This window comes from Oryza sativa, chromosome 4, assembly GCF_034140825.1.
Source record: "Oryza sativa Japonica Group chromosome 4, ASM3414082v1".
Taxonomy (NCBI): domain Eukaryota; kingdom Viridiplantae; phylum Streptophyta; class Magnoliopsida; order Poales; family Poaceae; genus Oryza; species Oryza sativa.
This window is the reverse complement of record NC_089038.1, coordinates 24,324,758-24,338,073: the sequence shown is the minus strand read 5'-3', so window position 1 is coordinate 24,338,073 and position 13,316 is coordinate 24,324,758. Positions and strand designations below refer to the sequence as shown.

General features: G+C 43.8%; 1 protein-coding gene across 1 annotated transcript; it reads left to right on the top strand.

Annotated features, from left to right (window-relative positions):
- The first annotated feature begins 6,379 nt into the window (after positions 1–6,379).
- LOC4336153 (amine oxidase [copper-containing] zeta, peroxisomal) lies at positions 6,380–13,149 on the top strand. Its single transcript, XM_015779504.3, has 12 exons — positions 6,380–7,036; positions 9,079–9,188; positions 9,270–9,575; positions 9,897–10,009; positions 10,120–10,450; positions 10,546–10,761; positions 10,844–11,080; positions 11,330–11,515; positions 11,742–11,882; positions 12,178–12,446; positions 12,533–12,614; positions 12,764–13,149. Exons 1-12 carry the CDS (start codon positions 6,769–6,771, stop codon positions 12,881–12,883), a joined length of 2,379 nt encoding a protein of 792 aa, XP_015634990.1. The 5' UTR covers positions 6,380–6,768; the 3' UTR covers positions 12,884–13,149.
- The last annotated feature ends 167 nt before the right edge of the window (positions 13,150–13,316 follow it).

Sequence of the window (13,316 nt, the reverse complement as noted above, 5' to 3'; positions counted from 1 at the left end):
GCAACGCGAGCAATGTTCACCGATCGATCGAGTCGTTTTGTCGTGGGCCCGTTGGTGGATGAGCGTACGTACGTATCAAACGCACTCAGGCATGATGCATCCAGCTATGCAGCACGACGTCGTGCTCCGGCTTGCTCGGTGGATTCGTTTATATGTGCATATTGGCTTGTCGCGACGACGGACGACGGTGCGCCGTGCATCAGAATGGGCTGATGGCAGGATGCACACGTACGCATGGTTTTGGATATCGATGGGACTAAATTAAGGCAATTTGATTCAATGGAAATTTATAGAAATTTTAGAGGATTTTATTTCTATAGGAATTTTTCCTATAAAGCCTTTTGACTCAAAGGAATGAACCCTATGGAATCCCATAAAATTCCTATGGAATGCCTCTTCCCATATAAGTTTTGGAGGAATTTTAACAAGAGCTAGAACCTCATGGAAGAAATCTTTTGAGTCTTTATCTCTCCCTAAATTCCTGTGTTTTTTCTATGGTTCAATCAAACGGTCATTCCTATGTTTTTCCTGTGTTTTGCAATCCTCTATTTTACACTTTTATTCCTGTCAAAATCCTATGTTTTTTCTATTTCTCTGTTTGTTTATTCTGTGATTTAAAGAGGCCCTAAAGCTGGAGCAAGCGAGTATAATGTAGTAGTACGTACGTATGCGTGTTCCATCACGCACACCGTTTTGTTTGAGACCACCAGCCCTCGGCGTTTTCCTTTTCTTAATCGTGCATGATGAGGCGCACTACGTGTCTACGTATATCGCGAATCTGAGCTTTCATTTGGCCAAATTAAAAAGGAATATTCAGGCCGTCACGCTCACGCAGCTTTCTTTGCCACTGTGGAGGGTGGAGTGTGGGCAAACTAAGCATGCAGGATAGAGTGGTTGAAGGGGCATATCATCCTGATCGAAATCAATCAAGCAAGCTAGGCTCGATGGCATCATAAAACAGACGAGTATAGTTAGCATTGGATTCCTACATAATCATGCCATGCTGAGTGCACTAATCCGTGTCGTTCTCATCCTAGCAAGGTTGGATGACTTGGAGTTGGATAGGATACTTGAACTGGTGACATTAGCCGGGCCCTTTCGAAAAAGAAGCATAATATTTTACGATCGTAGTACTGTACGTCGATGCAAGCGTGGACGCATGATGAGACGTTTTTTATGGGGATCTCGCTTTGGTCTCTCCGGAAATGGAATTCCATCAATTTGACGCCTGGACACGTCAGCTTCCACGAGCTGACATTGTTGGAAAGTTTTTTGAGTGATCATATATTGCAGTTGCAGCTGCCCGGGCACGCAGATTTGGCCTGAGCGGATGACTTCACCTCACGATGTACCACGACCGTACGTATGAGCCGTAGATCCTCCCTGAACTCCTCCTCATCACGGCAAGGGTGTTACCGCTGTACCGCACTACACACAAGTGATCAGTAGCATTTGTTAAGCGTTCGTGCATCCTAATCATGGATCAGAATAAGCATATCTTTTTCTTCATCTTTTTTAGCGAATCACAAATTAAAGGAGAGCATCTCGATTAACCAGCCGAAAAGCCAGTGCCGTATCCGTAGCAATCGGCAATCAGCAAATTGGCAAATGGTGGCCGATATAATGGACAGCAACGTCGGTGCACCACCCAACACACTCGAAGGGTGATCGCTGTCGCGGACTCACAGTTGTCAACTCGTCGCCAAAGTGGCACAAGCGCACGCAGGCGTGCGTGCGTGCGGGCGTGAGTACGTACGCGAGTACGTGGCCGGTGGCCACGCTGCGCTTCACCACTCCCGTGAACCGAGGAACCAATAATCGGCCGCCGCCGCCGGTTGCTCCACCGCTGGATACCACCACCACGGCGGCCGCACCTGCCCTGCCTCGCCTGCACTTCTGCTGCGTTAACCTGTAGCGCACTGTACAGTGTACACCGCTGCACCTCTCCTCGCTCGCGCGAAGCCAAAGCCACCGGAGTGCGCTGGCGCGCTGCTGCTGCTAAAAGCGACCGACATGGAGGCTGGAGCCCACGCTTTTCTCAAAAGCCCTGGTGGACCCTGGTGATGTGGCCCGTGAGCGGAAAAGGCAGCAGACATGTGGGCCCATGGTGACGTGGAGCCATCCAGTCACCAAAATATTTACGGCAGCTGTGAAAAATAGTTGTTGTGGGTGAGCACATCATTTTGTCTATAGCTGATTGTAAGTTGAGAAAAATAATAGTTTATAAGTAAAATTTTTATATATGTATTGTTATCTACTATACTACTTAACCAGAATTTAACTTTTGAATTAATTTTATGGTTATGGCTGATAATAAAAAATAAACAAACGATGGAGGTGGCAGTCTCCTCAAGCTGAGTGCTCCAGTAACACTGAGCTGTTGAGAGGTTGTAGCAGGTGATCGAGTAGTGCGTGCTCCTATCATACACACCCACTCCTATCAGACAGCTCTCTTATCGTTATCCAAAATTCCAACCCATGGTGTTCATCTCACCCCTGTTGACAATACACCATATGGTTTCAAAATTCATAGACGCGTAGCCATCAAACCTCGCCATCCCTCCCGCATAATTACTGCAGGAATTTAAGCGGACAAAATATAATTTTATATTTTCAAAAAAATATCTAGTAAACATTTTGAAATAAACTCTTTCAATTGCGCTACGAGTTAAGTTAGCACACTCATTTTAAGTTGGGATAGTGTAATCGGTTGGTGGGCGGTCTCTTTTTTTCTTTTCATATATTCCAATGTGCAAGCATCTATTCACATCACATATGCTACTTCCTCCGTTTCATAATGTAAGCACCTATATGAATATGGGCAATGCTAGAAAATCTTAAATTGTGAAATGGAGGAAGTACAATACAAAATGATATTGCCTTCTTATAAACCATTTTCAACGTTTGGTAACAAAATGTATCTAGTACGTTTGGAATATATTTATGAATAGGAGTACAAACAAACCTCGCTACAACTACTAGCTGTCAGCATCAATCGACTGAAAGGTGCATTAGACATGCTAGTGTCCTCTTACCCGCAACAGTGAGCCATTACATGTGGCTCCATGATGCTCGGGCTTTGGTCCACCTATACAAACAAGATTGTTATAAGAAAAATAAATTGCTAAATTAAATCACAAAATTGCTAATATATCATTCGTCATAAAGTCCATCTTCGTGATTCATGCTCTTGCCCTTCTCCTTCGGGTCCGACAATCTCCTGATCTTTTTCGGCATCGGTGGTACTCCAAACTTCAGTAGGGGACCTACACTTTTAGGTCCCATGTTGGGATCAGGGGTGGAGGAAGGGGAACGAGAAAAGATGAAGGAGTTCGTTAGCTCTAGGGAGATGGCAATGGGAGGTGATAGCCCCACGGTGGGCGGTGGATTGGGCGAGCGATGAGATGGTAATGGTGCTACCGAAGCCGCGAGGTTAGAAGCAGAGTGGGGACCTGGTGTTGACGGTGGGGACAAAGCAGAAAGATTGGTTAAGTGGTGATGACCGGTGGTGGTGGATCCAATGGTATTGGTGGGGAGCTGCCAGAGACATGGAAGACGATGACATGCGAACAGCTCACGCCAGAAAGAAGAGGGAGGGGGAAAGGAGGGGCCTCACCGACACCATTGAAGCCTTCCGCCCAGTCAACTAGGCAAGGCAGTGGCTTGGTGCGGTGGCGAGTGGAGTGTGCACACGAGGAAAAGGAGAAGCGACAATGGTGTGAGTTGGGACTGAGGGAATGAGAATAAAGTATTAGGGTTAGGCATTGCTGCATAAATCTAAAAGCAATTCAACGATCCATAATTTACATTTAATGGATGTGTGTTCTGTCAAATACCATATTGATAGTCCCACTAAATTATCATACTCCGTATCAACTATAGTAGTTGGCATCAGTGGTGGAGCCAGGGCCCGGCCAGCATGGGCGGGTGCCCAGGCTCCTAGACCTGCGACAGCGTATTACTCCATGGCCTACAACATATTGCTCGTTAAGTACATACCTAATTGGCTATTACCTTGCTTCGTTCAATCTAATAGAGCCCAACACGCATGATCAACCAGCACAAAGCAAGATTTTACATGCCAAATCTACTTGTGTTTGTGATTAATGGTCAAGGTTTTATGTGCATGCTTCACCCGTTGATAGGTTTGCCGAGGCTCAAGAAAATTTTTAGATCCGCCGCTGGTTGGCATGTGGATACTTGGTAATTCTCACCCGTACCACAGCATACTTCTCCCCTGGGATTCAGTCTTTGATTGATACGGTGCTGGCACCTGATAAATTAATCACAAAAATTTTCGTCGTGAAGTAATGTCGACGTAGTAATTTTTGCTAGTCGATCCTAATCAGCCCGCATTACAAAATATCCGCTCGGCACCTAGCTGGAGTACTACGCTGAGTAATGCATGCCAACGTGAGAAGGGCTCGAGCATCCTGATTCGTTTTGCTTCCGGCTCAGATGATAAGAACGCCTTCATCTCCCGTCCTTGTCATCGGAGCTCGGTGCGCATGCTTGTGCTCTCGCGCCTCACGGCTCACGTACTCACACGTACCCTGTCAGGTGCACACCCAATTAACCTTTTTAATTTAGTATACAAGGAGTATGTAATTAACGGGATCGATCGATGCAGTAATCTCGTGAAGCAAAAGCACTCAGCACTTTAACGGGTTAGGATTAGGTTGCGGTGTCTGCGTTCGCCATGCTGCAATATTCCTCTTGGGATACATGACAAGCAGCGCAGACAAAAGTGCTTTCTGGCGCATGAATATGACCAGTTCTACCTAGTTGCCGGTTTTTTTAATTAATTTGAGAGACCAATTAAGTATTTTCACTCATTATTTATTGTCACGCTCTCTTGTGATTTTTATGAGCTGTTTCAAAAAGGTAAGGTTCTATTATTTATTCAAGATCTGCAATGTTTTGAGATCACATATTAATATACCACAGATATATAGGCGGCAAATCCCCAAATATCTTCCTAAAGGTGATAAATCCTACTTCCTCCGTTTCATATTATAAGACTTTCTAACATCGTCCACATTCATATATATATGTTAATGAATCTAGACATATATGTGTGACTAAATGCATTAACATCTATATAAATGTGTGCAATGCTAGAAAGTCTTATAACCTAAAATTGAGATAGTCCTTTAATACATTTTGAAATGATACTTTGTAGGAGTACTTTATGCCATGTCGCTAAAATAGTTGTAAGGAGTACTCTGTAGGAGTACTTATTGAGCGGAAGTAGTTCATAGAAATACTTTCGCTTAATAGGAGTACTTTATTCTAAAAAAACAATCGAGTCGTCTTTATGGTATTATCGTCGAAATAGTTTTTTCAATAACTTATGTGATACACAACATTAACATGCTATCACGGCAATGGCAATGAAGATGACAAATGATTAAGGGCTATAGAAAAGTTTGATGATCCTCATATCCTCTAACTTGTGGATGCGCAGCCACAATATACACTTCAACAACCATAGTAAATATTGTCAAAGTACACGGTAATCTTTTTTGAAATGGAGATCCGGTGTAGGGAGTATATAATAGCAATTCCATATAGTTATGACCATTTATTTTCTATCCAATAGTTTCAAATGATTCCACCATTTGTACTACCCGATTTTATTGTACGATGTTGATAGAGCGTTTCATGCGACCTCAGGCTCATCACTTCTCACACTATCTAGCAATTGCATAGGATCCGGAATGATCGAATGATCTCTTCTAGTATCTCATAAAGGAATAATTTCAATCACATCACTAAAGTATCCAAAGCTGACATGTTTATAAAATAACACAAATCCATAAGTAGCACTTGGTGATTATGAAAAAAAGTTATCACAATTCTGCATTATTTCCCTTGATAGCTACCGGCGAGTATAGGGACATATCAAAGCACCCCATAATTCTTTAGAATACAAAAGATACCACAAAAATTACCACTAGGATACCATCACGGCAATTGCAATGACATTGATAAGCCATCAACCTCAATTTCCTTCGAGACATGATAAAAAAAAACCACCCCCAGGAAAAAAAAACAAAAATCAATTTCCAGCTGTCGCTAGACATTTTTAACAAAAATCAACTACCACCACCACAGAAAAGGCATTCTTATTGGCGTTTTGGCGAAAATGCCAACTTTTCATGGAGGGATCGTCTCAAAAGGAAATAAATGAAAAAGAAGAAAAACTTACATACCGGGATCAACACAATGTGGGGTACAGCTTTACCCGTGCATGTAGCATTTGCGGGAAAGGGAGCCCAGAAGAATCCAGCCCACCCACTTCCCCTCCCCTCGCGGCCTCGCCCAGCCACCTTTCCCCCGTTCGCCTTTATAAAAGCACGTGAGCCCCGAGGCGTTCGCCCTCCAAAACAACCCAAAGCCCCCGTCTCCTCCTCCTCCTCCTCCTCCACCGCCACCACCACCATTCCAAACTCGCCACCGGCTTCTCTCTCTCTCTCTCTCTCTCTCTCTTCCCCATTCCTCGTCGGCTTCTCTCGCGGAGGAGGAGGAAACGCACGAGGCCGGCCTGGTCCTTCCCCTTCGTCCTAGGGTTCGCGGTAGCCCTAAGCCCGTAGAAACCCCAGAAGCCGGAGGAGGAGGAAGCGGGAGGTGGGGGGAGGGGAGGGGAGGGGAGGACGAAGGCGCGCGGGAGGGCGGAGGCCTGTGCTGTATGTCAGATCGTGTGAGCCGGCGAGGCGGAGGCGGAGGCGGAGAATACGGACACGGTCAGCTCGCGAATCCGCTCCAATGGCCGCAACTCAGGAAAAGGCGCCGGTCGTCGTCTGCTGCGGCGGTGGCGGCGCTGCGGCTGCTCGGCGCGTCGACGGCGGCCCCGGGTCGTCGTCACGCGGGGCGATCGTCGCGGCGCCCGCGGCTGCTGCTGCTGCTGGGAAGGTCTCCATGGTCTCGGGCGATGATCCCCGCGTCGCCGCGGCGGCCGGGGGTGGCGGCGGCGCCGTGATGGAGGAGATCGCCGCCGCGGTCCAGCCCACCACCGCGAAGGTCTCCTCGAAAGGTATTCGGGGATCTCCACCCTTCTCTCTCTCTCGATTGAGTTGGATTGGGCATTTTGCGCTATTTTGCTGGTGATGCGTGGTGGATTTGTGTGAGTGGTTGGCGATTGGGTCATGGGAAATGTTGCGGAAGTGCCGTGCCGTGCCGTGCATGGGTCGTAAAAGACAGTAGGATAAGGACGTGATTACGTGACAGTGGTATTCGTGGAGAACTCGAGATCATGATTTCCTCGCGAGCTCAGGTGTGAGTTCGGGAAATGTAGTCAGTTAGTTTTGTGCAAAGTGCATAGTTCTGGACTTCTCGTGCTCATGCAAGTAGAGGATGCAGATTTATTTATTTGCGCGTACGATCGGACAGTTCTCGTTACGTACGTTTGCTCAATCGTAGTTCTCGATCGATGCATGCAGGCAGAGTATGCAGATTATAGCTTGCGAACTGTTCATATGTATTTGTTTAGATCTATAGGTGCACTAAATCATTAATCTGCCTTAAACAAATTATCAATTAAAAAGAGGTTGTCCCCCGCAAAGAAAAAATTAAGAAGAGGTTGTCCCCACTCCATGTCAACATCATTGGTGAATGGATCATGGGGGCATGACGTGATGTTGCGACACCTACTTGTGGGACTTGCTGTCACATATCTTCCGGTAGTCCGGGCTTGTTGTTTACTGTTCTGGCTTTCTGCTTTGTCGTCGTGCGTTGCAACCTTCAACTTTTTCTTTGATCACTAGTAGCAGCGATCGCTTCTATCTTTCTTCTTCCATAGTTTTTGGTTGATGGTGAGTTTTGATATGGGAAACAAGGAAAATGTCTGAATATGGATAATGATGTCTGTTTAGTGATGGGCCAATAAATTCTTTGATATAGGGAAACGAGTAAAATGTCTGAAATGGATAACGATGCCCGTACAGCGATGGACCAATAGGCTTGTTGACTATGTGAATCATGGGGCCATCAGCAATATGGAATCTGCACTTTATCTGTATGCGCCACTAGGCACTGGTCGTAAGCTGATCATGCAGGCTGGTCCACGGGGCCATCACAAAGTAGTAATGCTTGCGGGATGCTGAAGAAGTGCAGTGTACGTAAGTTGAACGCTTAATTTTTGTGTAGCAAACCCCAAATAGGCTTTCCTTTGAAACTCACTGGGCACGATCTTCTATTCTTTGCCGGGATGGCCGTAGAAAAGGCCATCCAAATGTTATTAAGATTCTGAGCATAATCTTTGATTCTCATCTCATCCAAAATATCGTTACGCATTAGACAAATTCTGCTTCATAGTTTATAAGCTAAAAAGACAGACAGACAGTCATTTTCAGTTTTTTGAACAGATATACTTTCTGAAAACGGTTGAACACTGGTGTAATACTTCACCTGATGTTGGCAGGGGTTACTGAGAAGAATTATTAGTCTCTTAAGACTCTACCTCGTCAAATTTAACTTCAAAATAGATCGTGCCTTCCTAATTTTAACTGTGTTACATGAAGGGATGATTTACAGTAATGCAGTTGATACCCCTACGTGTTCGTCTAATTAGATCAAACAATTCTCCAATCATGTCTATGTGGTGTATAAATAAGGGACTTTATTTCCTGTTAACAACTAGATCTAAGATGGGGGACATAAGTTGATAGAACAATAATGAATATATCTGCACTGTAATGTACTAAGATTCATGTCACCGCTGCTTTGTTTATCTGTATCTTCAGATAGGTCAACAACTGCTTTTTTATTAACTATTATGTATTGCTTCTATTCGTTCAAAAAAAATTATGTATTGCTTCTTTAGCCTTCCTGATAAGCACATCTAGCATGGTCTACTTGACCTGCCAAATTATCTATTATCGATTGTTGACCTATGTTATTGAAGAGGTCTGTATGTTCATGCAGGAGTTTGGTTATTTGTTGTTGGTCTATGCATGTATATTTTTGTAATTTCTTGGAAGTTGTTTGAGTGACCTGTTCAGCATACATGTCTTAATTGAATTATATTCATTATTATTACCCGTTTCTAATGTTCTGCTGGATGGAACAAAATGGCAGGGATACCTATAATGACCAGAGCCCAGAGAAGCCACCCTTTAGATCCATTATCTGCTGCTGAAATTGCAGTGGCTATAGCAACTGTAAGAGCTGCTGGAAAATCGCCTGAGGTTCGTCAAAATAATATTCCATGTACTTTTGTCTACAACCTTAAAAAAAAGGAGCTGACATAGAGGTTTCTGAATTTGCAGGAACGTGATGGCATGCGTTTTGTTGAAGTGGTGCTATTGGAGCCAGAAAAGAATGTCGTGGCATTAGCTGATGCCTACTTTTTCCCACCATTCCAACCATCACTGCTTCCTAGAACCAAAGGCTCTGCTGTCATTCCAAGCAGGTTGCCCCCTAGGAGGGCCAAGCTCACAGTCTACAATAGACAATCAAATGAGACTAGCATTTGGATAGTAGAACTCTCTGAGGTGCATGCGGCTACTAGGGGTGGACATCACAGAGGGAAAGTGATATCATCTGAAGTTGTTCCAGAAGTTCAGCCTGCAATGGTATTGCCTAAAATAAATTTGTTTAGTTTTTTTTTTCCTTCCTTTGATTGTTTTGTCCCAATTTTCCAATCATTTAGTCTGTGAAATTTCTTCAAGACAACATTTAAATTTACTCTGCAAATATTGCTTGTAGAACATGATTTCTTAGTTTTCCAGTATTTATGCTTGCATTACAGCTTGAATTGTTTGCTGTCATTGCTTTTAGGACACAATTTATTAGTTTTCCGATATTTATGCTTGTATTACAGCTTGAACTGTTTTTTCTTTTGAAGTTTTTTAGAACCTTTTGGAGCGCTCAGTTCAAATTTCTATATTTCACAGGATGCTATGGAGTATGCTGAATGTGAAGCTACTGTCAAAAGCTATCCTCCATTTATTGAAGCTATGAAGAGAAGAGGTGTAGATGACATGGAACTTGTCATGGTAGATGCCTGGTAAGCTAAGCTTTAGGAAACTTCTTTTGTTTTATATCTCATAGCTGGCTTTGTTGTCTTAGAATCATCATATGGAAAATGATAATGTGAACATTGTTCTAAATCATCAGGTGTGCTGGCTACTACAGTGATGCTGATGCTCCCAGCCGCAGACTTGGCAAGCCTCTAATCTTTTGCAGAACTGACAGTGATAGTCCCATGGAGAATGGTTATGCACGTCCTGTGGAAGGGATCCATGTTATTGTTGATATGCAGAATAACGTTGTCATAGAATTTGAAGATAGGAAGTTGGTTCCTCTCCCCCCACCAGATCATCTGAGAAACTACACTCCTGGGGAAACGAGAGGTGGTGTTGATCGAAGTGATTTGAAACCTCTTATTATCAATCAACCTGAGGGCCCGAGCTTCCGCATTAACGGATATTTTGTGGAATGGCAGAAGGTGCATTGTTGTGTAAAGCTTTTCTCTATTATGATGAGATAAACAAAAAAATATTTCCCCCTGGAATTAATAACACTTTTAATGATGTTGAGCAGTGGAACTTCCGTATTGGCTTCACCCCTAAAGAGGGTTTGGTCATCTATTCTGTTGCATATGTTGATGGCAGCCGTGGACGTCGGCCGATAGCTCATAGGCTCAGCTTTGTTGAGATGGTTGTTCCTTATGGAGATCCCAATGAACCACATTATCGCAAGAATGCTTTTGATGCTGGAGAAGATGGACTTGGGAAGAATGCTCATTCTCTTAAGAGGGTGCTTGCTCAGTTCTTAATGATTTTTTACCTCCAGAGAGTTTTAACTTTCATCTGACTATTATATGCCTTTTTTTTTGTAGGGATGTGACTGTTTAGGTTTCATAAAGTATTTTGATGCACACTTCACGAATTTTACGGGTGGTGTGGAAACAATTGAGAATTGTGTATGTTTGCATGAGGAAGACCACGGAATCCTTTGGAAACACCAGGATTGGAGAACTGGTTTAGCAGAAGTTAGGAGGTCAAGGAGGCTTACTGTTTCATTTATCTGCACAGTTGCCAACTATGAATATGGTTTTTACTGGCACTTTTATCAGGTAATTGTTTCAACTGACTATTCCTTATAATGCCCTCAGCGATTAAGCTGTAACCTATAAAGGCTGATATTCCTTCTGTAGCTTTTGGTACGGTTATGCATGAATTATTTCCGATTTGGCTGTTGCAAACATCATGAGATAGTGAATACATATCTGAATTTAGTTCCTTAATGAATTTTTTGATGCTTTAATTTTCTGCTACCACATATTTTTGCAATATAATTTATTTGTTCATTCTGTTGGATATAGGATGGCAAGATAGAAGCAGAAGTAAAACTTACTGGAATTCTTAGTTTGGGAGCTCTGATGCCTGGGGAATCAAGAAAATATGGTACAACCATTGCTCCTGGTCTGTATGCACCTGTTCACCAACACTTTTTTGTTGCCCGTATGGACATGGCTGTTGATTGTAAACCTAACGAGGCTCATAATCAGGTGGGTTGCTTTTTATGCATTTCAATTAAAGTTTTGCTGGATATACTGAATAGAAGTTTTCCACCTAGTTCCACAATAAGGCCTATCATAATGTTACTTTGATTTAGACCTGCTGTTTGTACAAGTAACTTGTCTACAGTGGGTGAAGTTTAGTTCTAGTAGTAGTAGGGCCTTTTGCTTGAACTTGGCATGTATTGATAGTCTGATATGTTGCTTTCTATCACAGGTGGTTGAGGTAAATGTGAAAGTTGAAAATGCAGGCACACATAATGTGCACAACAACGCTTTCTATGCCGAGGAAAAACTACTGAAATCTGAGCTGCAAGCAATGCGAGATTGTGACCCTTCATCTGCACGGCATTGGATCGTAAGAGCATCATCTTTCAGTATCATCCCTTTTATATTGTGCCGGTGTTGATGTACCATGATAACGTTTCCAGTACCTGGTCATTGTTTTCTTTCTTCAGAAATGACGCATTGACTTGCTGCTTTATAGCAGTGCTATTATTTTGCACTTATTAGCTGCATTACTCTTGACCTAATAACAGATAGCTTAGGCCACAACTCTAACTCTCAGAGTAAAGAACATTATTTTGTGTTGTGGCAGCTGATCATACATACCGATCTTTCTTTCCTACCTAACATTGTTGACATCTGATCAGGTAAGGAACACAAGGGCTGTTAATCGTACTGGGCAGCCAACCGGCTACAGGCTCGTGCCTGGTTCAAACTGTTTGCCGCTGGCTCTACCCGAGGCAAAGTTTCTGAGGAGAGCGGGTTTCCTGAAGCACAATCTCTGGGTCACGCAGTACAAGAGCGACGAGGTGTTCCCTGGAGGGGAGTTCCCCAATCAGAATCCACGTATCCACGAGGGCTTAGCTACCTGGGTCAAGAAGGATAGGCCCCTGGAGGAAACTGACATTGTTCTCTGGTATACTTGCTACTACGATGCATCTGTGTAACTTTCTTCGGTTCACGACTGGGAATATTGTTGTTAACTATACACTGCATCTGCAGGTATGTGTTTGGGCTCACCCATATCCCAAGGCTGGAGGACTGGCCTGTCATGCCAGTGGAACGCATCGGCTTCATGCTCATGGTAAAGACCTTTTTTTTTTTTTAGAACAAAGACCTTCTCTTGTAGCCTTTCATATCTCCTCTTTGGCAGACGACTTCTCTAGTTTCCACCGTTCTGGTTTTTACAGTATCAGCTCAAAGCCTGTTTGTGTCTTGTTTAATTCTTTTCAGCCACATGGGTTCTTCAACTGCTCGCCGGCGGTCGACGTGCCTCCCGGCTCCTCCGACGCTGACATCAAGGAAGCCGAGTCGCCCAAAGCCATCCAGAACGGCCTCATCTCGAAGCTCTGAAGAGCTTTCCGCTGCTCTTCGTTTCGAAGAAATGCAACTGTGGCATGTCACTGCTACGTATGCTTCTCGTCACTATATTGCCCCAAATAAAAGCTACTCCCATGGTGTTATTCCTGTGTTCTGTACTGTTATGACTTTCCTGCTGCGCTGTTTGATTTGTGAAATGTGTCCTGTTGCGCCATTTGATTTGTGAACTTGAGCCACGTCTGGTGAAATTTGGGATGGCTGACGTTAATGCCTGTATTAATAAAAGCGCGTGTTAGACAGCCTTGTCATGTGCTTATCATTTTCTCTGTGAAGAAACTAGATGCAGTTTGCAGATTCTGTGGGGTTGCTGATGTATACAGCGATTGCGATGGGAACTGCAGACTCAACTAGACATACGGTACCGTTTAGTAGTACAATTATTGTGACATCAATAACATCTGCAGAT

Bases quoted from the DNA above. Each gene is read 5' to 3' on its own strand.
- LOC4336153 (XM_015779504.3), top strand. From the start codon at position 6,769: ATGGCCGCAACTCAGGAAAAGGCGCCGGTCGTCGTCTGCTGCGGCGGT. The intron at 10,010-10,119 runs GTAAGCTAAGCT...CTAAATCATCAG, and splicing joins CTTGTCATGGTAGATGCCTG to GTGTGCTGGCTACTACAGTG. The intron at 12,447-12,532 runs GTATACTTGCTA...CTGCATCTGCAG, and splicing joins GAAACTGACATTGTTCTCTG to GTATGTGTTTGGGCTCACCC.